General features: G+C 43.0%; 1 protein-coding gene across 3 annotated transcripts in view; it reads left to right on the top strand.

Annotated features, from left to right (window-relative positions):
- The window catches only part of LOC121655562 (echinoderm microtubule-associated protein-like 6), a 100,967-nt gene that overhangs the window by 54,175 nt on the left and 18,934 nt on the right, over nucleotides 1-27,858 (top strand). For 2 of the 3 annotated variants that reach the window (XM_042010309.1, XM_042010311.1), the window contains exons 14-34: nucleotides 493-599; nucleotides 1,766-1,884; nucleotides 2,346-2,532; nucleotides 4,723-4,828; nucleotides 4,946-5,039; nucleotides 7,960-8,060; nucleotides 8,387-8,589; nucleotides 10,275-10,386; nucleotides 11,340-11,467; nucleotides 13,624-13,765; nucleotides 13,856-14,008; nucleotides 14,884-15,015; nucleotides 16,473-16,561; nucleotides 16,649-16,825; nucleotides 17,995-18,226; nucleotides 19,168-19,294; nucleotides 20,063-20,141; nucleotides 20,224-20,353; nucleotides 20,552-20,650; nucleotides 26,912-26,932; nucleotides 27,336-27,509. In XM_042010309.1, the coding sequence (XP_041866243.1) occupies nucleotides 493-599; nucleotides 1,766-1,884; nucleotides 2,346-2,532; nucleotides 4,723-4,828; nucleotides 4,946-5,039; nucleotides 7,960-8,060; nucleotides 8,387-8,589; nucleotides 10,275-10,386; nucleotides 11,340-11,467; nucleotides 13,624-13,765; nucleotides 13,856-14,008; nucleotides 14,884-15,015; nucleotides 16,473-16,561; nucleotides 16,649-16,825; nucleotides 17,995-18,226; nucleotides 19,168-19,294; nucleotides 20,063-20,141; nucleotides 20,224-20,353; nucleotides 20,552-20,650; nucleotides 26,912-26,932; nucleotides 27,336-27,509 (2,712 nt within the window). The remainder of the gene's footprint in view (nucleotides 1-492; nucleotides 600-1,765; nucleotides 1,885-2,345; nucleotides 2,533-4,722; nucleotides 4,829-4,945; nucleotides 5,040-7,959; nucleotides 8,061-8,386; nucleotides 8,590-10,274; nucleotides 10,387-11,339; nucleotides 11,468-13,623; nucleotides 13,766-13,855; nucleotides 14,009-14,883; nucleotides 15,016-16,472; nucleotides 16,562-16,648; nucleotides 16,826-17,994; nucleotides 18,227-19,167; nucleotides 19,295-20,062; nucleotides 20,142-20,223; nucleotides 20,354-20,551; nucleotides 20,651-26,911; nucleotides 26,933-27,335; nucleotides 27,510-27,858) is intronic. The other variant, XM_042010310.1, reaches the window with a different exon arrangement.

Raw genomic sequence — 27,858 nt, 5'->3', positions numbered from 1 at the left:
GGGATTATCCTCAGTGGATCAGGTTGAGATGATGAAGTTCTTTATAGAAGAAGTTATTCTCTGCCTTCAAAGAGGATCATTGTTGTATTGTCTGACCTGAGAGAAGCACATGGGACGTGAAACTCTTTGCTCCTGACTCGTATCTTTCTGGACTTTTCAGAAGGGGCGTATCCAGGAAATATTTCATGGGGTGGCCAATAATAGCAGGGTCATCATGAACTCTGGTTAGAATCAGTGTGAAATAAAGGGATTAAATCTGCTTTAAGCTTTTTCTAATGTCAAAACCAAAACTCTGATTGCAGATTTGAAAGAATATTAAATAAAATATAAACTTTGAAAAAGAGCTAAAAAAGAAAGACTTTCCTTTCCAATGATCAACCAATCAGCACAAGTTCAGCTGCTGTTATAGTGCTGAAATCTATATATATATATATATATATATATAGGTATAGTACTTATTTATTAATTTAATTTGCTCCGTCTCCTCCTCAGACAGTCATGGCGACTCCAACAGCGAGGAGTCGGACAGCGACCTGTCGGACGTCCCGGAGCTCGACTCCGACATCGAGCAGGAAACGCAGATCAACTACGACAGACAGGTAAGGAGCCAGACACGGCTGTCTGAGGTGTTGTTTCCATGGTGACTGGCTGTGCCTGAGCCTTTTTTTTCCCTATCAGCCTGCTGGGCTCAGTGTAGTTGCCATAGTGACGGTGAAACAGGCCTTATCTCCACCGCCAGCCTGCCTGGCGTGCATCCGCTGTTCAGAGAAAGAGCTGGACATTTAATGGGAAACAACTCAGATTATTATTTCATAATTTGGTCCAGCTTCTTCCTCTTTTCTCGTCCTCTCATCCTTTCTTCCACTCCTCCTGTGTTGCATCCTTCCTCTGACCTCTTCTTTTCTCTAAATTGCCCCTCTGTTGTCTTATTCCTTCATTTCTTTCTGCATAGTTTTGTTTTTCCTCCATCCTCTTGGATTGCTGCACCACAAAAAGAGACCAAAAGCAAGAAAATTAACCCTTTAGTGCCCTTAGATGTTTAAAAATGTGAACTAATAACTTGAACTATTCTCATTGTTTGCTTTGGTCTTCATACCTGAACAGGTCATGCGGAGATGACTCAGTCGGGTTTATTTAAACCTTTTTAATGAGATTTTGTGATTACATTTCTTCTATTGAACAGATGGGGAGCAGACAGGACATTAAAGAGTTATGAGTGAGGGGGAAACAGGAGGAACGGTGAGGTGGGGTCCAGAAGCAGAGGGAAAGGGGCCAGGTCCAGTCCTCCTTAGATCTGTCTGCCGCTCAGAAACTGACTCGACCTCAGCAGAGAGTTCAGAAATATAAACATCTCAATCTTGATTATTATCTTTGCACGAAAACAAAGGGAAAAACTTTGAGTTTTATTTATTTATAGAGTATTATGCTGTTGTTTTACTGGTCCGACACACTAGAGACCAGATTGCTCTGAATGGGGAACCTGAACTAAGATGAGTTGGGCATCCCTGGTTTACAATAAGACAATGAGACATAAAATGACCAAAAGAAGATGTAAAATGATCAAGAAGAAAGTCATCATTCATCCAGGATCTGTAAACATCTGCATGTTCTAGCATATTCAGATTTTTCAGATCATGAGCTTTGGAAGATAACAGCTTTGATCCTGTTCCTAGAGGAAAAAGCTGATCCGGACCTGCTCTCCAGCTCCTCTGATCAGCACCGGGCTGCAGGTCAGTGATCGGATCTACACTTTGTGTTCCTGCAGGTTTATAAGGAGGACCTGCCTCAGCTGAAGCAGCAAAGCAGAGAGAAGAAGCAGCAGGTCGGATCTCTGAAGAGGCAGAGAGGACCGGACCAAGGACTCCGCCTGCAGTTTGTTCACGGGTAACTTTAAACAGTCTGTGGAGCTGGAGTTCCGTTCTCTGCAACCACTTTCATACTGATGCTTGGCTACTTTAAATGTGCTTTGTGTCAGTAAATGAGACAAACAGCCACAAAGTGACTGAAACTGCTCCAATAAAGATGCAACATAACCACAGCGTTGTTCCTGTCAGGAACAGTCATTAAATGTTAAATGAAGTCAGTTTTACTTTCAGCCGCAGTTTGAGGCTTAAATGGATTCATGGGATAAGAAACTAACTTATCTCATATTTTCACTTCTATTTATTTATTTACTAGTCAAATATTTGTAAAACCCTCTCATAGAAATAAAGACTGGCCAACAGTATAGAACAGCTGGTTGCATTTCCAGTTTCCACCACTAGATGTCTCTACTCCCAACAAACTTCGCCTTTTATCTGCCTTACCTGAATACAAATGCTGTGTGTGTGTGTGTGTGTGTGCAGCTACCGTGGATACGACTGCAGGAACAACCTGTTCTACACTCAGGGTGGGGAGGTGGTGTACCACGTGGCAGCAGTGGGCGTGGTCTACAACCGGCAGCTGCACAGCCAGCGATTCTACCTCGGCCATGATGACGACATCCTGAGCCTCAGCATCCACCCGCTGAAGGACTACGCAGCTACGGGACAGGTTGCACGCACATGCATACGCACATGCACATTCCCACACAAGCGTGCACACACAAACACAAGCACACACATAATGTCAAGCTTTAGCAAGGAGGAGTTTTTCCAAAACTCATTTTATCAATAATTCACCCACAAAGTAGGTTCACTGGTTTAATGAAGGTTTACTGGTTTAATGAACGTTTACTGGGTAATGAAGGTTTACTGGTTTTATGAAGGTTTGCTGGTTTAATGAACGTTTGCTGGTTTAATGAACGTTTACTGGGTAATGAAGGTTTACTGGTTTTATGAAGGTTTACTGGTTTAATGAAGAGAAGGAGAGACCTGAAAGTTCTCTGATTGGTTCATCTGGATTTCTCCTGACTGAAGGATGTGAGGAGGAGACGACTTATAAATATAAATAAAAACCCAACTCAACTTTATTAATAAAGCCCTTTAAAACAACCACAGTTGAAACAAAGTGGTGTACATAAACATAAAACAGATTAATAATATGAAAAATGAGGAGAAAATGATTAGATGAAGGATGGGATATGAGGAGGAGGATGAAAGGATGGATTAAGAAAAGGGAATGGAAGGGTGAGGCTGAGGGGGAGGATGGATAAATAGATGGATGGATGAAAAGATGAAGGATGGAACTGGTGAGAGTGGATGGAGAAAGGATGGAAAGATAAATAAGGAAGGTTGAAAATAGATGAACGGTTGAAGGAGGAATTAAGGGATGATGAGCAAGTGAAAAACAGATTGGTGGATAAACGAAGGAAGGAAGGATAAGAGAGGTAAGGAAGAATGGATGAATATAGATGTCTAACTGTTAAGTTTTACAATCACTCATTCACATAATTACACATCTACACCATGACTGTAGCCCCGCCCATCAGCTTTCTGGAGTCTGTTTTAATCAATTAAATCAGGTGCCACCCACTCATTTTAACCCACCTTAATCATCTCGTTAACAAAGTTTGTTTTCTCGATATAACAAGATAAATTATCCTGTTATCATGAGAAAAGGGTCTTCATTATCTCAAGATAATGAGAAAATTAACTTGTTATCTCAAATTAATGATTTTAAAAAAGAATAACAGCCGCTCTCGGCTTCCGGAGGAAAGGATGGATGGATAAATGAATGGAATGACGGACAAATGTTGCAGTGTGGAGGTGTGATCTCCTGGTGGAGGTGTGGTCTCCTGGTGAAGGCGTGGTTGCAGTGTGGAGGCGCAATCTCCTAGTGAAGGTGTGGTCTCCTGGTGAAGGCGCGATCTCCTGGTGGAGGCGTGGTTGCAGTGTGGAGGTGTGGTCTCCTGGCGGAGGCGTGATCGCCTGGTGAAGGCGTGGTTGCAGTGTGGAGGTGTAGTCTCCTGGTGGAGGCGTGGTTGCAGTGTGGAGGTGTGATCTCCTGGTGAAGGCGTGGTTGCAGTGTGGAGGTGTGATCTCCTGGTGAAGGCGTGGTTGCAGTGTGGAGGTGTGGTCTCCTGGTGGAGGCGTGGTTGCAGTGTGGAGGTGTGGTCTCCTGGTGGAGGCGCAATCTCCTGGTGAAGGCGTTGTCTCCTGGTAAAGGCATGGTCTTCTGGTGGAGGCGTGGATGCAGTGTGGAGGTGTGATCTCCTGGTGGAGGCGTGGTTGCAGTGTGGAGGTGTGATCTCCTGGTGAAGGCGTGGTTGCAGTGTGGAGGTGTGGTCTCCTGGTGGAGGCGTGGATGCAGTGTGGAGGTGTGTTCTCCTGGTGGAGGCGTGGTTGCAGTGTGGAGGTGTGATCTCCTGGTGAAGGCGTGGTTGCAGTGTGGAGGTGTGGTCTCCTGGTGGAGGCGTGGATCCAGTGTGGAGGTGTGGTCTCCTGGTGGAGGCGTGGATGCAGTGTGGAGGTGTGGTCTCCTGGTGGAGAATTGCGATGTTTGTCTCACTTCTGCATCATCGAAAATGCAGCATTACCATTTAGACTGAGGTCGCTACGCCACAGATCAGATTTAGATCAGATCCGATTTAGGACCACATATGAAGGTGGCCTGGTTCTGATTTTAAAAAATAATATTTGTGCCGTTTAGACTGTCATTTAAAAATCTGATATGACTCACATATAGGCGAGAAAATGGAAATGAGCCACAATGTAAACGTAGCCTGGGATCAAATGTTCAGATTTTCACCTGCAGGCAGACTGATCCCGATTCTGATTGGTTGGATCCATGTAATGTGTCCAGGTGGGACGGGACCCGGCCATCCACGTGTGGGACATCCAGAATCTGAAGTGTCTCTCTCTGCTCAGAGGTTTCCATCAGAGAGGAGTGTGTTCACTGGATTTCTCAGGTAGTGGACTAATGAGGTTTCCACCACGTGTCAGAGCTCCACTATGGTCCAGTCTGAAATCTTCTGCCTTCCCAATAACTACTTTTTCTTTTTTAAATATTCTTTTTGTCCTGACAGCTGACGGAAAAAGCCTGGTTTCAGTAGGAGTCGATGATGGACATTCGATCGTTGTTTGGGACTGGAAGAGAGGGGAGAAACTTGCCACTGCACGGTACTGATAATGCCTTGGCTAACACCACAGCTAATAGCACGGTTGATACCAGACACACTCACACAGCATTTCTTCAAAAGCTCTCGCCAACAGTTGTTGTCTTCGTCACTGTCATCATCTTCTTCTTCTTCTTCTCTGGTTTGTTCCTGTTGCTGGTTTGCATGTTAGCTATACTACTATACTATAGCTATATTCCCGTGGTATTGCACCATTTGCTGCATCAGAGCGACAGAGCCACAAGGCCCCTGAAAACCCACCAATTATGTGTGTAAACAATGCAGGAGACGCATGAAACTATCCGCTCGACTGCTTATGTCTTCTGCATCTAGCATAAATGGGCCTTAACACCACTGCTAATACCACAGCTAACATGTCCGCTAATACCACAGCTAACACCACTGCTAATACCACTGCTAAAACCACAGCTAACAGCACCGCTAATACCACAGCTAACATTACCGCTAATACCACAGCTAACACCACTGCTAATACCACAGCTAACACCACAGCTAATACCACAGCTAACATATCCTCTAATACCACAGCTAACACCACTGCTAATACCACTGCTAAAACCGCAGCTAACAGAACCGCTAATACCACAGCTTACATTACCGCTAATACCACAGCTAACATCACCGCTAATACCACAGCTAACATCACCGCTAAAACCACAGCTAACACCACAGCTAATACCACAGCTAACATATCTGCTAATACCACAGCTAACATCACTGCTAATACCACTGCTAAAACCACAGCTAACAGCACCACTAATACCACAGCTAACATCACCGCTAAAACCACAGCTAACACCACTGCTAACACCACAGCTAACACCACTGCTAATACCACAGCTAACACCACTGCTAATACCACAGCTAACATATCCGCTAATACCACAGCTAACACCACTGCTAATACCACAGCTTACACCACTGCTAATACCACAGCTAAACACCCCTGCTAATACCACAGCCAACACCAATGCTAAAACTACAGCTAACATCACTGCTAAAACCGCAGCTAACAGCACCGCTAATACCACAGCTAACACCACAGCTAATACCACTGCTAAAACCACAGCTAACAGCACCACTAATACCACAGCTAACACCACCGCTAAAACGACAGCTAACACCACTGCTAAACCACAGCTAACACCACAGCTAATACCACAGCTAACATATCCGCTAATACCACAGCTAACACCACTGCTAATACCACTGCTAAAACCACAGCTAACACCACTGCTAATACCACAGCTAAAACCGCAGCTAACAGCACCGCTAATACCACAGCTAACACCACAGCTAATACCACAGCTAACATAACCGCTAATACCACAGCTAACACCACTGCTAATACCACAGCTTACACCACTGCTAATACCACAGCTAACATCACCGCTAAAACCACAGCTAACACCACTGCTAATAGCACAGCTAACAGCACAGCTAATACCACAGCTAACATATCTGCTAATACCACAGCTAACACCACTGCTAATACCACAGCTTACACCACTGCTAATACCACAGCTAAACACCCCTGCTAATACCACAGCCAACACCAATGCTAAAACTACAGCTAACATCACTGCTAAAACCGCAGCTAACAGCACCGCTAATACCACAGCTAACACCACAGCTAATACCACTGCTAAAACCACAGCTAACAGCACCACTAATACCACAGGTAGCACCACTGCTAATACCACAGCTAACACCACTGCTAATACCACAGGTAGCACCACTGCTAATACCACAGCTAACACCATCACTAGTACCACAGCTAATAGCACCACTAATACTACAGCTAACAGCACCGCTAATACCACAGCTAACATCACCGCTAAAACCACAGCTAACACCACTGCTAATACCACAGCTAACACCACAGCTAATACCACAGCTAACATATCCGCTAATACCACAGCTAACACCACTGCTAATACCACAGCTTACACCACTGCTAATACCACAGCTAAACACCCCTGCTAATACCACAGCCAACACCAATGCTAAAACCACAGCTAACATCACTGCTAAAACCGCAGCTAACAGCACCGCTAATACCACAGCTAATACCACAGCTAATACCACAGCTAACATAACCGCTAATACCACAGCTAACACCACTGCTAATACCACAGCTTACACCACTGCTAATACCACAGCTAAACACCCCTGCTAATACCACAGCCAACACCAATGCTAAAACCACAGCTAACATCACTGCTAAAACCACAGCTAACATCACTGCTAATACCACAGCTAACATCACTGCTAATACGACAGCTAACACCACTGCTAATACCACAGGTAGCACCACTGCTAATACCACAGCTAACACCACTGCTAATACCACAGCTAACACCATCACTAGTACCACAGCTAATAGCACCACTAATACCACAGCTAACAGCACCACTAATACCACAGCTAACATCACTGCTAATACCACAGCTAACACCACTGCTAATACCATAGCTCTACACAACTCTGGGTCCATTCCTTCAGTTAGGAGCCTTTTTGAAAGGGTTTTAAAGGGTTAAACTCAAATATCTTCATTTAATTTATCTGAAAGTTTCAATTACCAGAATCTGTGCTGTCCATTTAATAAGACATAAACCATCACAAATGATCCCAGATCCTGCAGCACAGAAGCACATACAGTAATACAGTTATAATCTAGTTATCTAACAGTTATCCACATACCAACTTTGTCTTCAATTGCTTCAACAGAACAACATTCCTGCTGCCGACTTCATGTTTAGATATCAGAAACTCCAGTTAACAGTTACTGTCTGTTATAATAAAGTACTGGAAGTGTTTGCGATGTGAAAACAGAGTAAAGATCCTTTTTCATGTCTTTTTCCTTCCTTTGCTGCAACATTTACTGATCTTTTATTCCCCAGGGGTCATAAAGAGAAGATATTTGTGGTGAAGTGTAATCCCATGATGATGGACAAACTGGTCACAGTTGGAATCAAACACATCAAGTTCTGGCAACATGCAGGTAAAACCCTGAATAAAAGGATTTACTTTACTTCACATTTAATCCTTCTGTCCTGAACGACATGCTGTAACTGGATATGACGCTGAATCCTGCTGATGACACAAGGAAGGTTGTGATTTTTACTCCAGACGTTTGCAAAGAAAATGTATGAAGCTGAAGATGGCTTCCGTTTAAATCCGTCGTATCTTAATATGGAAAACAATATTAATATTTTTAGATCATTACAGCTCTGGAGGAGAACATAATCTCTGCATCCACGAACTGATGGAAGCCTCAGCATCCTCAGCTCCAATGGTAACATGAAGTTCTTCTTCTCTGTCTGCCAGGAGGCGGGCTGACCTTCAGGCGCGGTGCGCTCAGGAGCGTCGGGCGACCAGAGACCATGATGTCAGTGTGTTATGGTCGCAGTGAGGCGCTGGTGTTTTCCGGAGCCGCCAACGGAGACGTTTACATCTGGAAGGAACCGCTGCTGCTGAAAACGGTCAAAGCACACGACGGGCCGGTGTTCGCCATGTTCTCCCTGGATAAGGTGAGCAGGACGGATGGATGGATGAATGGATGGATGGATGGACGGATGGATGGATGGATGACATAAGGACTGATGGATAAAGGGATGAAGGGATGGATGGATGGATGGATGGATAGATTGATGGATGGGTGGATGGATGGATGGGGGGATGTGAACCTCAAGTAACTTTGTGATCTATCAGCACAGACAATATTAATCTTTCTGATAAATAGTCAAGTGCTTTCCCTTTATTCCCAATAGCTTTGTATAATTTCTCTATTGAAATATTGTGATCAACAGTTTCAAATGCAGCACTAAGGTGAAGCAAGACAGGTATGGACTCGAGTATCAAAGTGAATCTGTCTCACCATATTTTGAATACCAAAACTTGCTGCAGTGAAAATATTTCTCATTTTTCTTTTTGTAGCAGCATTAAACACTTCAAATTTTATAAAATCTATTTTCACTTAATTTTTTTCAATGTTCATAAAATTGCAGAGTCCAAAACTGAAGTTTAAAAATGTCAAATATAACAAATTCAGATTGCCCAAATTCAACAGACCTAATTCAGAGCTTAAAACAGTTGATACTGGATGACATCAAACCAGCATTAGACCGATCAAATTATGCTACTGTGTCCATGTGACGCTGACGCAGCGGCTAGCGGTAGCAAATGAGATGATGACTATTCATCCTTGCGTTGGAGAGGTTAATGAGTAGCTTCTCTTGGCTAGCCACTCACCAAATTGCATATTCCCTCTGCAAGATATTAGCAAGGAACTGCTTGTGTTAGCATTGGAGAGACTAATCGCTAACTTCCCTTCGCTGGGAACCCACTGAATTAAACACTGCCTCAGCTGGCTAAAAGTTTGGATACGCTGGGCATTTGAATTGTGAGGCTGGCAACCATTATTTTAAAGCTGATAGCCAACTAAATTGTCTACTGTGTTTATTACTACCATGCCAAAGCTAATTTAATTAGCCACTGTGTTATCTTTTCAAATAATTTTTTGAGTGCTCCTTTTATACCCAATCCTGACACCCTTACCTGTCAACATTTAATCTACTGATTGGAGATTCTTCAAGAACTGTTGCTGCATCCATTTACATTCTTCTCTGGACTTTTGTCTTTATGATTGAGGTTCAAACCAGATTACAAATTTCAAATTACAAATGCAACCTTTTTATGCATGTGACCAAGTTTCTGAAAACCTCTCTTTACTGGAGTAATCAGGATTGTAGTAGATCAAGTTAGGAAATTTTTAGAATCATGCCAGTTTTCGTTCTCATACATGCTGAACACAGATTCGTATCTGTGTTCTGTCTGACAACTGCATTCAGAGGATCAGTTGATGAAGCTGTGATGATTTCTCCATATGATCCTTCTCTTCCTCATCAGTGTTAAAGGTATCTGATTCTCAGAGATCCACAATGATGAAAACAAGCTGTGTGGATCTGTTATGCAGCATCAACAATGTGACAGTCTAAAAAATAAATGTGAAATTCTCAGGCTGAGTGGGAGTACAAGAACGACAAACCCGTCAGGAGAGGATGACGAGGATGAAGGATGACAGCTCCAAGAGAGGCAGGAGGAAGGAGAAGAAAATAATCTTTTTTCCCCTAGAACTACATGTCTACTGAAGCAATGATCCAGGATTGTTTACTTATCATTATAATTAAACAACTGGAAAATGCTTTGTTTTCAGGGCTTTGTGACGGGAGGGAAGGACGGCGTGGTGGAGCTGTGGGACGACATGTTTGACCGCTGCCTGAAAACCTACGCCATCAAGAGAGCCGTACTTTCTCCTGGTTCTAAAGGTACATGTATGGATGGATGGATGGAAGGATGGATGGATGGATGGAAGGGTGGGTGGGTGGATGGATGGATGGATGGAAGGGTAGGTGGGTGGACGGGTGGATGGATGGATGGATGGAAGGGTAGGTGGGTGGGTGGGTGGGTGGATGGATGGATGGATGGAAGGGTAGGTGGGTGGACGGGTGGATGGATGGATGGATGGATGGGTGGGAGGGTGGAATGGATGGATGGATGGATGGATGGATGGATGGGTAGATGGATGGATGGATGGATGGATGGATGGATGGAAAGGTAGGTGGGTGGATGGATGGATGGAACGGTAGGTGGGTGGACGGGTGGATGGATGGATGGATGGATGGATGGATGGGTAGGTGGGTGGATGGATGGATGGATGGATGGATGGATGGATGGATGGATGGATGGATGGATGGATGGAAAGGTAGGTGGGTGGATGGATGGATGGAACGGTAGGTGGGTGGATGGTAATAATGGTGTGATTTGAAGTCCAGATCTACATGTTAAACCCACCGTGATCACGAGGTCACCACTAAAACCCCGTCTGGGGACCTCGACCTCTTCCCTGACAGTGGCTGGTTTTGGTGAAAGTAAATAAGAAAATCTAAACCATCATTGAGGTTTTTAGGTGTCGTTCCCCAGAGATGTTTCTGAAACAGCTGCAGATTTCTGTTTTGTAAACTGGATAATTATGACATCATAACATCTGTCCGGACCAGGAAGTGAAAAGAAGCATCAGATCTCTGCTCAGATGCTGCCACCATGTGGACACACAGAAACACACCTCTGTTTCTGAAACAGAGCAGCGGTTAGACCTCCTCAGTGCAGACTTTCAGAAGATCAGACCATGTCCACAAGCAGCAGCGGCAGAGCCCATGAAGATATTTCTCATAGACATGATGGCTCTGGTTACATCTGAGGTGTGTGTTTGTGTTTGCAGGCCTTCTACTGGAGGACAACCCCTCCATCAGGGCCATCACTCTGGGTCACGGTCACATCCTGGTAGGAACAAAAAATGGAGAGGTCCTGGAGATCGATAAGACTGGACCCATGACTCTGCTGGTGCAGGTGGGAAAACTGGGCAGGTGTTTGCACTGACTTCCATTTATTGTGGATGAAATTTACACTTTACCTCTGAACCTAACCAGACCTCAGGAATGACTCCCAGTCTCATTAGGACCGAGCTCTGATCCCCAAAGGGTATGACCTTATGTAAGCAGATGATTCAGATTAACACCCACCATCCACTTCCTCAGTTTCACCTGTTCGACTTCCTGTTAACACACATATCCAACCAGCCAATCATGCGGCAGCATGTAGTCATAGTCATGTGGTGGAGAAGACTGGCTGAAGGTCAAACTGAGCATCAGAATGAGGAAGAAAGAAGATTTAAGAGACTTTGAACGTGGCATGGTTGTTGGTCTGAGTATTTACTGGGATTTTCACCCACAATCATCTCCAGGGTTTCAAGAGGATGGTCTGAAGAAGAGAAAATATCCAGTTGTTGATGTCAGAGCACAGAGGAGAATGGGCAGACTGGTTTGAGGTGATAGAAAGGCAACAGGAAGTCCAATCAGCACTGGTTCCAACCAAGGTCTGCAGAAAAGCATCTCTGAACTCACAACATGTTCAGCCTGGAAGCTGGATCGATCGGTTGATCATCAATCGACAGACTGACCGACCGACAGCACTTTTCATATATGAGTAGCACAAAGTATTTTACATAAAAACATTTGCAAATAATTAGGGCTGCCAAATGATTAAACTTTTTAATCATGATTAATCACAGCTTACAAGTTAATCATGAATAATCACCATTCGTGACTACGCCTGAAATCTGCTCGTTTTTACTGTATCAGCAGAACGAGCCGATGCTACACATAGCTGTTAGCTGATCTTCTTTTGGGTAAACATCAGCTGTCCCATGGTCAGTAAGTGCAGCATGTAATGTACTTCTATATGTTGTTCTGCATCATCTCCACCATGTTCTAGATTAAAATGCAGAATTCATACATCATCATCTCACCAACCGTCTCCATGGTGATCATTTCTGTCCTAAAAGCAGCAGATGTGACGACTGAAGTTAAACAGCCGACATTGATGAAGAAAATCTAATTAAAACTGATGATCTGGATAAAAACAAGTTTTTCTTTTTATCATTGAAGTGTGTGTTTGTGCAGCAGTGATAAAAGTCCTACAGCAGCATCACCCAAAGTAAACACCTGCTGATAAAATACATCATTGGCTGCTTGTTTTACTAGTTTTTCTTCACTTTTTTACACCAGATGATCACTTTAGTTGTAATTATCAGTTCAATATTTCATAAAATCTGGACCTGTTTTAGGTCTAGATTTTAGGTCTCGTCTGTGCCCCTCTTTTCCTGGTCAGGGCTCCTGGTCCCCCATCAGAACTTTTCTAGACCCGCCCCTGTGGGTATAAAGTATAAACCCTGTCTACCACCAGCAGCTACTGTTAGAGAAGGTCCTGCCAACAACAACACTTTGAGGTAAATCTGTGGCGGTGTGAACATGAACCACTAGTTTCCTCCTTCTCAGCTGATCCATAAACACACGCAGCAAGAGAGAAAAGCCGATCAGCTGATCACCGACAGCCACCATGATTCACAGAACAACATGAGAGGAGAGGGAGGAAGCAGCTACTGCACAAACAGAGAGACCAGAGATCCTCTAGATGAGTTTAAAAAAGAGTTTTCATACCGGGAACAGAGTGTGTTTAAACCTCATTCTCCACGGAGGCGACGTCCATTAATGCTGAGTTTATTCTCAAATCCATCCATAGAGCCAGCCGGTTCATCTTTTCCATGTTCCGCCTTCATAACAGAGAAATGATGGATGTACGGGGCTTGTCACGCCGTTAAAAATATTAACACAATTAATTAAATAAACTAGTTACCACCATTAACGCGTTATTTTTGACAGCCCTAAAAATAATATAAAAAAATAATTAAAACACACACCTACTCTGTTTTTCCTCCGTCATGAGAGAGACTGATGACGTCATCCAGGAAACCATGACTGCAGCTTCCTGCTGGAGGAGCTTCTAGAAGCTGCTGGTCCTGGAGAGGAAGCAGTTCTAACAGATTCTGGGTTTTAGTTTTGGTTATTGAGGTTGAATTTTTGCAGCAGGTTTTCAGACAGAGCTGGTGAGGATGTCATCTTAAAGCTTTTTTCCAGCTTAATACATGTGTTTATGTGTGTGTTCAGGGTCACATGGAAGGTGAGGTTTGGGGTCTGGCCCCCCACCCCCTCCTCCACATCTGTGCCACTGTTAGCGACGACAAAACCCTGCGACTGTGGGAGACGTCAGCCAACCACCGCATGGTGGCCGTCCGCAAACTGAAGAGAGGTGGTCTTTTTTTCTGCATGCTCTTCTTTATAACTGAGTCTTCCAGCTGGTTCCAGATGTTCTCGGCTTGAAGCTGAGATTGTGTTGCAGGCGGCCGCTGCTGTGCCTTCTCTCCGGATGGGAAAGCATTGGCTGTTGGTCTGAGCGATGGCGGCGTCCTGGTGGTAAATGCAGACACGCTGGAGGATCTGCTTAGCTTCCACCATCGCCATGACACCATTTCTGACATCCGCTTCACTCCAGGTATGTAGACCTAAGACATACAGGTGCTGTAGCTTATCTGGTCACAGGGCCTGTTTCTTACCTCTGATAACAGCTAACTCCTCTGTGCGTGAGCCAGAACTTTCTCACTTTCACTCTTAAAACTCCAAGCCATTTGTTGCTGTTTTAGGCCACTTACTTTCTTTTTTACTGTGAAAGTACGAACAGAATCTTAACTCATTTAATCCCAGTCAGCATCAGACTTGATGTTTCTCAGCTGTCAGATTGGGAGGTAAAATGATGTAAAATGAATGTATGAATAGATTTAGCAGCATAAAGGTCGACCAGAAGAAAAAAGCAGAATTTATTACTAACAGAACTTTGTAGAAATAACACACAGATCAACAGTGACCAAACCTTTTCTCATCTCATCGTTCTCTCAAGTCTTGGCTTTCAAGAGAAAAAATATTGTTATTGAAACAAACACACAACAGAAACTATTTCCATGTTTCCACGTTTTCCTCATTTCCAGTTATTCCTGCTACTATTTACCTGCTATCCTCACTAAACCAACTCCAGCTCAGCTGCTTTGTGGCGCCACCGTGCATCAGAAACGTCTTCTTGGCTTTATTCCAGCCATAGAGGAGCATTATTTTTCTTCTTTTCACACACACATAGAACTTTCTGCTCACTGGTTGATCTTTGGCTGCTCCTGATTGGACGTTACCGTCAATCTAAGCGCTCTGATTGGTGGAAAGTCTGACAGGAAGTGGCTTCATCATCATGTCCAGGTCTAAGCTACAGACTACTGCTCCTGATAGTAGAAGAGATGGACCTCGTGGACGCTGGAGTTTTTTTGGGTTGAACTACTTTCCTTTGAGGTTAGTAAAGTGATTCTGGTTTTTCCATCCCATCAGATTCAGGTAAATACCTGGCGGTGGCGTCCCATGACAGCTTTGTGGACATCTACAACGTGCTGAGCACAAAGAGAGTGGGGATCTGTAAAGGAGCGTCCAGTTACATCACACACATCGACTGGGACGGCCGAGGTAACGGCTGCTGTTTCAGACAATCGATTAATGAATTTATTTCTAACGAACAAATGAAAGAGAAACTATATACGAAAAGAAAACAATGAAAAAGAAATAATAATAATAATATTAATAATAATAATAATAATAATTGTTGTTATTGCATCATCAAATCATAATATAAAGAAGCTTGAAAAAGAATTTGTAAGAAGTCTACACTTTTTTTGGAAATCCCATCCTGATTTTATTCTTCTAGGTTTATATATATCTGTGTACTACATAATATCCATATGCTACTTTATCATCCAAATGACTATATATACAACCTAAATATCCATATAAGTAAATACTACATCCATAAAAATGTATAAAACATAACATATAATTTAATTCAACTTTGCATCCATCCCGTACTATGAAATTTTCTCTCATCCAGTAACTTCAGGGTTAACTCTGGGTTTTCTGTCCTGCACAGCTGGTTCACTTCTTACCGGGTAAATCACCATGGTAACTTACGCTGCACAGCTGATCTGCTTCAGAGTGGGTTCTGTTCTGGATCAGAGATCGAGTATAAAAGCTCCACCTCCTGACCAATCAGATCTCTTGGAAAATGTCTTGCCCATTCTTAGAACTTCCTGTTGGTGGTGGATGGGGAGAGGAGGCTTAGGAGAGGAAGAGTTATAGGGACAGATGAAGAGATGAGGCCTGGTCTCTGAGAGCTTTGAAGAATGTTTCTGTCCTCGTTCTTGACTCCATTTAGCTCCGCCAGGGCTGATCTGAGACTATAAGCTTAATAATGATTCTCACACATGGCAGAACTGCAGTACCACAAATTTATAGAACCACAACTACTCGTGTTGTCATGGTGAGGAATTAATACTCAACACACAAATGTTCACACAGTGCGGAACCTCTAAAGACCTGGATGGAGAATATAAAGGAAAAGAAGGAACTAAGGAAGCTCTGCCCCAAACGTCTGGGCTGTTATGTTGTCCCATCAATTAATACCCTAGAATCTCACCAATTTACACATTTACAGAGTCAGCATCCCTTCCTGGCTGGATGATGTGTTTAATTCTTCATATTTGTGAAGAATGATGGTCTCCATGCTGAAGTAGCTGCTCTGCAGGTTTCTCCATGTCTATCATTGGTCAGATGCTGCAAACTCCGCCCCTTTAATAATCAAGATGGAAAACCCTGGGTTGAGTTACTGAGTTAATGACCAGCTTGGTAGTACTGCTGATCCCGATCCTGAATGTCTGGGCAACCAGGTAACGGAGATATCCGGGTACGTTCGTCCTGCTTCCTGGTTCAGGCTCTGCTACTTACAATGTATGTGTAATCCAGAAATATACCATCCTGATCCATGCATGTTCTAGAAAACAGCCTTTAAATAGCTCCCACTGCGGCAGACACCATGCATGAAAAGGTTTCATTTATTGTTGTTTATTTGTGTTTGTTGTTTGTTGCTGCAGGTAAACTGCTGCAGGTAAACACAGGAGCCAAAGAACAACTTTTCTTTGAAGCCCCAAGAGGAAAAAGACAAACCATCAAGAACTCAGAGGTTTGTGTAAATAATAACAATAATGATAACAATAATATCTTTGTTTTTTATGTTGTAATTTATTATTGTGTGTGTGTGTGTGGGCAGCTGGATCGGGTGGACTGGTCCAGCTGGACCTGTGTTCTGGGTTCCAGCTGTGAGGGAATATGGCCGACACACAGTGACATCACCGACATCAACGCTGCTTCGCTCACCAGAGACCGAACGCTGCTCGCCACTGGAGACGACTTCGGCTTCCTCAAACTGTTCAGCTACCCCGTCAGGGTACGACACACACACCCGTCTGAGCTGGAGCCAGCAGGTCTCAGTGTGTCCATGATGCTGCTGCAGACCTGACAGAAACCAGCTCCTCTCACTTATTCACAGGAATACGTAAAAACTTGGTCCAGCTGATCCAGGGTTGAGAGTAAGGAGAGTTTCTGCAGGTGTCTCGATTATTTCCTGGGAAATTTTAGGTTCTCAGTCCAGTTTGATTCTCTGCTGGAAGTACTGGAACCACACCAGCAGTTTTCCACCATCCATCCATGTTTCTGACCAGTAACAAGCCAATCGCCTTTAGTCTCTACAAAACTTATTTAAACTCTTTTTCGCATAAAATCTGCAGTCAACGTGAAACCCTAACCCATCCATTATAAAGGTCTTGTGAACATTTCCTACCCTTTCAGGTCCTTAGAGGACATAAATGTCCTCGCCTAAAACTGCTATAAAAACATTACAAATTCATATTTTTCCCACTTTTTTTTCTCTGATCTTTTATTCATTTTCAGTCCTAATCAGATCTAACATAATTATTTAAATCCTTTTAACCCTGAAAATGCCATTTTGATCACATGATGGTGGTCCATGCACTTTTGTGTGTATGAGATTGTGTGTAAAAGAGACTATATTGATGTGTGTGTTTATAAGCTGCCATGTTACTTTGGTGTGTGAAGTTTTTTTTGTATTTTTTTTTAATCTGCATAATTTTTTTTTTTATAGTGGTTTTAAAGCACTGTGTTGGTTTATTACAGGAACTTCTTCATAAATATAATTTGATTTGATGATGTCCCTTTTTTCTATTAAGAACGTTTTCTTCCCCATATAACAGATTTTGGGTGGCACAGGATTTTTTTTAAATCTTAAATGTACTAAAACCTGGTTTAAACAAAACACATTGTTTCTGATCTTTGAATTTAATTCTCATCCTCCTAACATGGAAAATAACTATTTTTTTCCCATAAAAACAGTGACAACTTGTGATTGAATTAACATTTTAATCCGAAATGTTTTTATACACGTTTGTGGAAGAGGACTCATAAAAATCCTCCTCCATGAGGAAACACAACCACAGTGATGGATAAAATAAACCTGATGACCGTAAACTTCCTTCATTAAAAAGCTGTGATTCTGAGTGAAGCTGAGAACTCCTGAACATTAGCCGTTTCCTCCTTCAGGGTCAGTACGCCCGGTTTAAACGCTACGTGGGCCACAGCGCACAGGTCACCAACGTCCGCTGGGCTCAGGATGACGCCACGCTGCTGACGGTGGGCGGAGCCGACACCGCTCTGATCGTTTGGGCGAGGGAACGAGGAGGCGGAGTCGGCCTGGAGGAGGGGTCTTTGTTTCGTGACAGCCGACCGCTGGTGGACAGCGAGGAGTCTGATGATGACGTGGAGGAGGACGGAGGTGGGTCTGTCTCCAAGATAACCTCAACTTTTTAACAAAACCTAAACTCATAGAAAAATAAATCTCTTGGGGGAGGGGGGGCTGAACAATTAGGCTAATTATCGCGTTTAAAGGTAAAAGTATTGTATCATGCTGAATGGTGGAGTGTAACCCAGTGTTGATGATTTATTAAAAGGAAGATACAGGTTGCTATTGGCAACCATACCAGAAAGCTCCTACTTTTCACTTTCGTGGGTTCGTCTTGGATCGGTGATCCGTCTGTGCTTGGTCTCCATGGAGACTAGCTTGGTGCTTTGAGCTACTGGTACCAGAGATCCTCGGATCCATCAGAATGGTTCAGTAATTCTGGAGCTTCCAACCTCAGACCCGGAGACCTTCACAGAGCGGACCAAAGCGAGCAGGTCAGACAGCATCGCCCGTCGGGCCCGAATGGAAGAAAACTAAGAGATCAAGTAAAACTTTGATATGAAAAAACCATAAAAGTGATGGTGAAAAACCGAGAAAACTGTTGTTTCCGATGTGAAATGGAACAGAAAGAGAATAATAATTATGATTATTTTAATGTTATTATTTTTCAAATTTTAATTATAATATTCTTATCTGTTGTTTTTTAATTATTATTATTATTAATAATAATAAATTTTGATGTCTTGTTTATGAATTTACCTTTTTTTTTATTTTATTTCTTCTGCTTTATTGATTAGTCTTGGACTGTCCTTTATTATCTGGATGAGCTGAACGTAACACACCAGCAGTAGTACCGTTAGTACGATCAAGTTTTTGTGCTTTTGTTTGTTCTTGTTTTGCTCTTGGTGCGTTTTTTTTAGTTCTCTGTACATTAAACTCTTGTGTAGTCCTGAATGTGTTGTAAGTAAAAATATAACCGAGAAAAGAAAGCGATGCAGCAGAAGCCTGGTTCTCTGACGTGTTTGTGTTTAAAGGCTACGACAGCGACGTCGCCCGGGAGAAGACAGTGGACTACGTCACTAAGATGTACGCCGTCAGCATCAGAGAGATGACGGGAACCAAACCTCACCAACAGCTGAAGGAGCAGTCTGCTGAGGAGAGGTATGCACGTGCAGTTTAACTGGATGTCAAGGTGGGCTGGACATAAGTAAGTACTTTATTATTTTCCTGTGACAGCAGCAGCCATCCGATTAAAATGTATAAAGAACACATATATAAGAAAATAAAGTGAAGATATAGAGAAAATAGAAAATAAACTCATACAAGGGAGGCTAAAAACACATAAAATAAAACAGCTCTACACAAAGACTATCTAGAACCATGATGATGGAAGGTGGGTGTGTTCGGGTAAATGCAGATGATGATCAGCTCTCACACACGGAGTTACTCGTCTGGCTTATTGTGAAAAGAAGGAATGATTCCTGAACCTCTTTATGAAGCAGAGACCTCCGTGTTACTCCAGTTTACTGTGTCGTGGATGCGAGGAATTGTTTCAGATTGGCTGCATATGTTAGCACGATTAGCTGCACTGGCATGCTAGCATCTTCTTAGCATGTAGCAGTAGCTAAATGCTAGTTTCCAGAAGGTGTGATCCTTCAGGTTTCTGTGTGTTTGAGCATGTGTGTGTGTTTTCCAAAGCTGTGTGGCTTGGTCCCGTCCCTCTGCTGGCCAGGGGATCCAGGTAGCCCCTGTCCATCTGTCTGTCCGTTCATATATACCAGGGGTGTCAAACATGCAGCTTGGGGCTAAAGTCGGCCCACCAGAGGGTCCAGTCTGGCCTGCAGGATGTCTGCTGGATAGCGATTGGTTGTCTTTGTTTTGACTTTCTGTCTGGTTAATAAATTTATTATGTGCCGATTGATCCTCCAGGGCTCCGGTGAGCCGAGCAGCGCCGCAGCCTGAGAAGCTCCAAAAGAATAACACGTCCAAAAAGAAGAGACTGGTCGAGGTGCGTCTTCCTCGCAGCCTGTCCCTCACTCTCTGTCTCCACGTCTGTCTTCGTATTCATCCTCTTCCTCCTCCGTCTGTAGGACCTGGTTTTGGATCATGTGTTTGGTTTCCGGGGCTTTGATTGTCGAAACAACCTGCACTACCTCAACGACGGCACCGACATTGTCTACCACACAGCTGCTACCGCCATCGTCCACAGCCTCAGCACCGGTAACCATGGTGACACAAATTCTATACTCATGTTGCATAGGCTCAGCAACATGATTTTATTTTATTTTTTTAAGATTCTGTATGAAAAAGGAAATTAAGTATTTTTTTATTCTGGAAAATCCTGATCAAACAGGTGCAGGTCAAAGCTCCATCCTTTCAGGTCACAGTGATGCATTCACATGTCTTTGTGGGCTGCAGGAACTCAGAGTTTCTACCTGGAACACACAGATGACATCCTGTGTCTGACTGTCAACCAACACCCGAAATACAAAAACATCATCGCCAGTGGACAGATCGGTACGCTCAGCATCCGTCTGTGTGTGCGTGGCTTATAACAGGCGTGTTGCTAGTTGTGCATGGCTGCGTGTTTCTCTACTAACTGGTTTCTACTAAACTATTCCTGCTTTTCTTTCCTCTGCTTCCTGATTAACCTGCCTGCTTTTCTTTATTTATTGACACAGAAAACTTAAAGTGAAATAAAATCAGGAACAATCATTTAGAAGATGATTTTATTCACAGTGACTAACAAATAAGGAACAACACAGAAGCTTCAGACTCCTGCTGTCAGCATTACACCAGTGATGATATAAGCGGAAGCGCTCGAGGGCGCCGGAGATCTAGCAGAGTTTTAAGAGTTAAAAAAAATCCTCCTTATATTTTAACATGCAGCCGTTCCTATTCTGTTCTTATTGCCAAGTCACACAGGATCAGAAATATGGAAACATAAAAATATCCATACCGACCCATTCTGTACTGAGCCAGACCTGTTGGAGGAAGCAAGGCTAGTGTGTATTGGAAGGAAAAGGGCTCCAGTACTGAACACTGGGGTACTCCAACAGAGACTTAATGGGACAGAAATGTTCACTTGAGATTAAAAAGGTCATTTCAGGACAGGAAATGTTGGATCTGTTTGAAAACCTCCCTCCTGCTAACAATAGGTTGGCGTGGAAGTTGTCTGATTGGCTTTTTAAACAGTTTCATCTTTAGAGCAGTTATAAATGTTTCTGAGACCTTTCTGATGTAGGAATGGTGACTCGATGTAGAGCTTAATTTCTACAGAAGAAGACTCAGGGAACAAATTGGTTTGAGCCAGTTCAGGTCGGTGGCGAGCCGCATGCTTAAGCTTGGTGCTACGCTTCCTCCTGACAGTCACTCAGCAGGCCCAGAGCTGCTACGGGATGGCTACGAGGGTTAGCCTCTCTAGGTGGCTCTGCACCGGTTACAGAGGCCTGGCTAGCTACTGGATTCTTCAGCTAACATCTGACACACCAAGCAAAAGAAGCAGGAGACGGAGGGAAAGAGCTCGCAGTCATGCTAATACAAAAAGGTGCATAGAAAACTAGCGAGGTACACAGGAAGTGACACAATACGTCTTACTGTGAACATCAGCACGTTGTGTCAACACTAGATGGCACAACGTGCTGACGCTGCTGATGTTGGAGACCAGGGGCATACAGTAGTAGCGGTTTAAAAGTTCCCCTGTTTCCATGATGGGTCCTTGACTGGTTCTTGACTGGTCCTTGACTGGTCCTTGACTGATCCTTGGCCGATCCTTCACAGGTCTGTGGGGGTAATGTAATCCCCCGCAATGACGTCGTCAGCGAGGCTCTGCCCCTAAGCAGCCCAAGTAAAAAAACAGCTGCAATCCCTCTTTTGTCCACGGGGAGGAGCAGTGATTTGATCTTGCTGCTCTCTAAACAGTTTATAATGAGCTGTGTCGCTCATTTGTTGCATTTTTGCCAACATTTAAAAAATGATTTGATTTGAAAATGGCGTCAAATAAATGTATCAAAAAAGCCGACATGTGTAGCTAATGGTGTTATGAGGCAAAGCACAACCTCCTCAAGTCGGCTAAGTGGTGAATGTCACTAGCAGCGAGCTTTCTAAACATCCCGAGGAGCGCCTGCCAGCGGTCATTTGACTGCAACGTAAGTTATTCACAGTGGGGGTTGATACAGCTGCTGCATAACTGAATATTGACAAAATCATAACGTAATATCGGCAGGTAAAAATAACATAATACTGATAATGTGTAAAGCAGGGATCACAAAAGTCCGGACCCAGCCCAACCTATATTCTGAATTAGGCCTCAAAGTGCTATTATCCTAAGTAGATAAGTAAATAAATGGTTTATACTGTGAAATGAAGTGTCCCTGGATTTTATTCATAGCGATCTAGTGATAAAACGTGATAAAACGTCATACAGCTGTGTCTCAGCGGTGGGACAGCTGCCTGCCCGCTGTCTGAAGCAGGCACATGCGCAAAGGCTGGTAGGAATGACAGGAACCAGCAGCCTATCATCACACAGGGTTTGTGATCTTACAGCCAATCAGAAGCAGAGTAGGGCGGCCATTTATTACAACTCCATAGCCGTGATATACGACAGTTTGGCTGAGAAAGAGTCTCCCTGAGCGGCTCTGTGGAAGTTTAGACGTGCTAAACTGCTCGTAAATATTGATGTGTTTACTTTTCCAAACAAGTAAGCAGGTAAAACTATAGACAACAACTATATAATAAAAGTCCTAAAATACCAGGTTCAGCCGTTTAGTTTTTAATACACTATAAGCATGATAGCATGACTGGCGGTCATCAAAAGACCGCTGGCGACGCTTCCAGTGTTTAACACTAGAAAACCCAGAGATTTCTTATCCCTCTACCATGCCCAGAGTACAACCAAAAGGCTGCCCGGTTTGAAATTAACAATTCAATGGCCAACAATTAGCACCTTTACATTTGTAAACACAGCCATTACCTGCCGTTAGCTGTTCAAGCATACTCCTTGGGGGAGGAGTGTGCTTGAAAAGAGCTAGTGGACTGTGCTGTATAGTTTCACTCACCACAAACGGTATTTGTGCTTTTGACCATTTCTCACATTTTCATGTACCCTTTATTGAGCATTGGTCATGTGAGTTTTCATCGTCATCACACTATTGTACGCCCAGCTTGCTTTCAAGTGAGAGATTATCACGTTTCTGTTTCCACAAAGGCAAGAAGGAAAGCATAATCAAGTATTTCAAATGAGAGATAATTACATTCCTTTTGACCTGGGAACAGAAAAGCAAAATCAATTTAATGTTCCTCACTTCCTAATATGGTGCAACAAGATTCACAGTCCTCAATGTTTTTAGTAAAAAAAAAAAATTAAAAAACACCTTACTAACAGGGTGGAATGGAACATAACAGAGTGGAACAGAATATAACAGGGTGGAAAATATTTGTTCCCAATTCCAAATAAAAACGCTTCAATGGCCAGATGATCAGCAATGAATAAAGATATTTCTACAGTGATCCAGATTTTTTGTTTGTTGTTTTTTTTGTTTTACATTTTAGATTTTGTAAGAGATGGGTGTGTTTTAACAACAGCAGTTTTATCCGTGACTTTAATCGATAATTATTATCATTATCCAGTGTATAAAAATGTTGGTGTAAAAACGCCAAAGATAGATAAGCATGATGCTGAACTTCGTGGTCTTAGCTCCTGGTTTGGTGTGTCTTGTTCTGTTTATTATCATTCTGAAAGGTATACCAAGTTGAATGCAGCCCACAACTTGAACAAAGGCTAAATTCCTCAACATTCGCACTTGCTCCATAAAATTACCATCTCCAAGGCTCCTCCACCACCACTTTGACTATGGATTGATAAGTAAATGAGCCGCAGTTTTGTAATTGTTGCATTGTCAAAACAGTTCTGTTAGTGTTGTCACACAAAATTCAGTAGACTAGTTGGTTCCTATGCAGTGAATTTACATGTTATTACAAAAATACACAATAATAAAATAGGCAAGTGGCAAGATTAGAATAATGTTATAAGTTCTGCGCAAAGACTCCTTTTTCATTTTCCAAAACAAAACTGACATAAACAATCTTGAAAAAAATGTGCACGTAGGCTATGAGGAAAGAATGAATGCAATGAAGTAGGGACTGGTTGAATAAACACGGTTTAACTGGACGCCTAAGCGAGCGCGTTGCAGGATGGCTCCAGATTTTATTGTCAAATGGTTCCAGGTCAACCAAGTCCGAACTGCTTAGAGCAGAGTCCTGCACGGTTCCGTTTTGCTACGCATACCTGCCCTAACCCGTTAGAATGACTCCCGAACCCGACTCGTCACCAATGTATTTATTCCATTTAAATCCGAACCAGACTGATGTTTAACCCGCGACCCGAGCCATTAACGCATCATTGCCATGCTGCACCGCTTCTTTTCCATTATTATAGCCTATTGTTGTTTTATCATTGTGTTAATCTAAAACACATAGATAGCCTATGAATGTTTATTTTAAGCTTGCTCAACATTTTTAAAACAGCTTTATATTCCTCTGACTGAACCATTTCAGAGTGAAGACTAAACCAGACCAGTGTGTTTTATTTTGCCACTGAGAGGGTATTTATAATAGGCTACTCGGAGATTGCTGTGCTTTAACAAAATGTAATCCACCTTTCCGGGCAGCAGCTGTGTTCTCCGTTCCTGGACTACAAATCCGGCGGCAGAAAACTCTGCTGCGCAAATACCAGCGTAAAATAAACTTTCATATATTTTCTCTGTGTTGTTGTAGTATATTCAGATGATAAAACAACAATATAATAAAAAAGAAGACTTGGAAGGAGGAACCGCGGTGCAGTAGGCTATGGCACACGTTAACGTTAAAAAGCACACTGCTTGTTGTAAATACTTGGTTTATGCTTTAAGAGGTAAATATTTTGGTTAACATGTTGAAGAAATATCGTTGTTTCTTTTTCATCTCTTGCTATGCTATTGAATTTGGCAACATTAACATGGAAATTCACTGCATTAGGACCGACTAGCCTACTGAATTTCTGGTAGCATGACAACACAAACTGGACTCGTTTGACCACTCTTACCCAATGTGCAACAATCACAAAACTGGGTCACTTGTTCAGCTGCCTCATTGCGGCTCATTTACGTATCAATCCACAGTCAAAGTGGTGGTGGAGGAGCCTAAGAGATGGTAATTTTCTGGAGCAAGTGCGAATGTTGAAGAAGGCGCATGTTCAAGTTGGGGGCTGCATACAGTACCTTTTGGAATGGTAATCAGAGCGTGTCGGGGAATAGCCCACCTGGAGGGGTGACGTAATCGGGATTCCCGGCGAGCAGGAAGTCGCAGCACAGCGAGTGTTGGATGTCCCCCCGCGATTAGACACATTGAAGTGGAAGAAATTATCTCCGATCCTGCGTGGGGCTTTTATCTGTCGCCCTGTCTTCTTATGGAGGTGAAATAAATAATATGAGAATAAAATAACCCTTCCTAGCTACCTCAAACAGATTCTGTGTTGCTTGATCCAAATCTGATTTGTCTATGTTAATAATGCTAATATTAAAAGATTAATCAGTATGATAAATACATCCTATTGAGAATAGAGCTAGGGGCTGTGATCCAGTATTTGAAAGGTTTTATTAACCTACTAGCATTCATTTCTGAATAAAACAATTGGCAGCGCACAAGCATGTTACAATTTCACATTCCACGTCAAACGATGATTATGTATTAAGTTTTATGCATTTTTATGAATTGTGACTGGCCATCAGAGGTGCTTTGAGTGGCGCCTCTGCCGGTCAGTGTAAATTCAGATAAAATCTGACAGACTACGGGCGATGAGAAGTCTGTGAGAGAAGCGCCATCTTCTGGGTCTACCCTATATTACAAGGAATGGGTGGAGTTTGATTAAAACATCGACACTCCCAGGAGAAGGAGGGGGCCTCTCTGGCGGCTGGAAGTTGGAAGGCAGCTGGCTGGAACTGGAATGGAACTGGGCTGGAAGCCGGCAGGTATTCGGCTGGCTTTCAGCTTGGATGGGAACTTTTAAACCGCTACTACTGTATTGCATAAAACCAAGATAAGGGATCAAGCTGGATATCTTGGTGGTTCTGGCTCAACTCATCTGTGATCCAGTTGCATTGAATGATTGTAGTTAATGATCAGAAGTGTTTAAATGATGGCAGTGGTTCTAGTTGAATGTGATAACAATGTGTAGCAGGCAGTAGGATAAATTTCCATTTTCCATGGTGACTGCTGACTGTAATAAGGGATGAAATTAAATAGATGTTAGAACCTAGCCTGGGCTGGAGCAGGTCAGCCCCACAGAATAAACCTCCTTGAAAACTTATGTCAACATATCACACTTTCTCTTATCCTGCTTTTGTGCAACATGATCCCAGATGAGTTGAGCCAGAACAGCCAAATTATTCCAGCTTGATCCTTTATCTTGGTTTTGTACAACAGGCCCCTGCTCATTTATTTATCCCAGATATTCGAATCCTACTTTTGTGCAGACTCCTGGTCCTCCACAGATTTATCTCATGAATGAAACTTTACGTAAACTATGTAGATATAGAGTTTTAATAAGTTTGAATAGAAAACAAAGGAAATCTTCATTCTGTGATGTTTCTTCCTTTACAAAGTCAGCCTGTTTGAAACGACTCACTGCAGGTTTTCATCTGTTTTTGTTTGTTTTGTTTGTGTGTGTGTGTGTGTGTCTGTGTGTGTGTGTTATTGTTTTGGCTGACCTTATTTGTCACCATCGCTCTTTCAACACGTCAGGTGACGTCGGTGAACTTCCAGGTAAAATAAAAACCAACCACGCTGCCTCTCCCATCATAAGCACCCTGAAACCCAGAGACAAGCCGGCCCACATCTTTACTTTCATCAGTTAGGTTCTGATTCTTGTTGTCAGCAACATAGCATCCAGTTTTTAACAGATTTCAGAAAAACTAGTAAGAAATGACAGATGAACAGAGTAAAAAACTAATTAAACTGATTCACTGAAATATCATTAAAACGCAGCCTCTCTATTGATTTTATAACAGCCTGACACCGGTTTGATACTGGTCTGGTTCTCAGGGTGTCTGTCGGCTGCACTGATCCTAACTGCTTGCTCTGTCCTGATAGTTTACTGTCGCAGTTTCATTGTTTCTGACATGCAGATGCCATTGAAACCAGGTTTTACATGAGTATACTCCTGCAGGCACCACTCCATCCATCCATGTCTGGGATGCCATGAGTAAACAGACTCTGTCCATCCTCCGCTGCTCGCACGCCAAAGGCGTTGGCTACGTGAACTTCAGCGCCACGGGGAAGCTGCTGCTGTCTGTCGGAGTGGAACCTGAACACACCATTACCGTGTGGCGCTGGCAGGAGGGTCAGACTGATGTCCAATCAATTACAGCGACATATACTCAGATATATGCAGAAAATGATGGTGATATAATGGAGTTTAAAAGTGTGGAGAGAAAATAGACTCAATGATGGTCACAAATGTGTAAGTCATTTTGTCCGTAACGCGAGATATTTGCAAATATATAATCAAAGATCAAAATCAACAAAAATATCAAACAACACTGCACACCATGTCTATCTCTCTCACTCTCTATCTATCCATCTATCCATCCATCCATCCATCCATCCATATATGTAGTTATATGTATATGTGGTGAACAAACAGCAGAGGAAAGTCGTTGTGGTTGACATCCCAACACCAAGCGATTGTA

The sequence above is a fragment of the Melanotaenia boesemani genome, chromosome 16, assembly GCF_017639745.1.
Source record: "Melanotaenia boesemani isolate fMelBoe1 chromosome 16, fMelBoe1.pri, whole genome shotgun sequence".
Taxonomy (NCBI): domain Eukaryota; kingdom Metazoa; phylum Chordata; class Actinopteri; order Atheriniformes; family Melanotaeniidae; genus Melanotaenia; species Melanotaenia boesemani.
The sequence above is the reverse complement of the archived record's forward strand: the minus strand, read 5'-3'. Positions and strand labels throughout refer to the sequence as shown.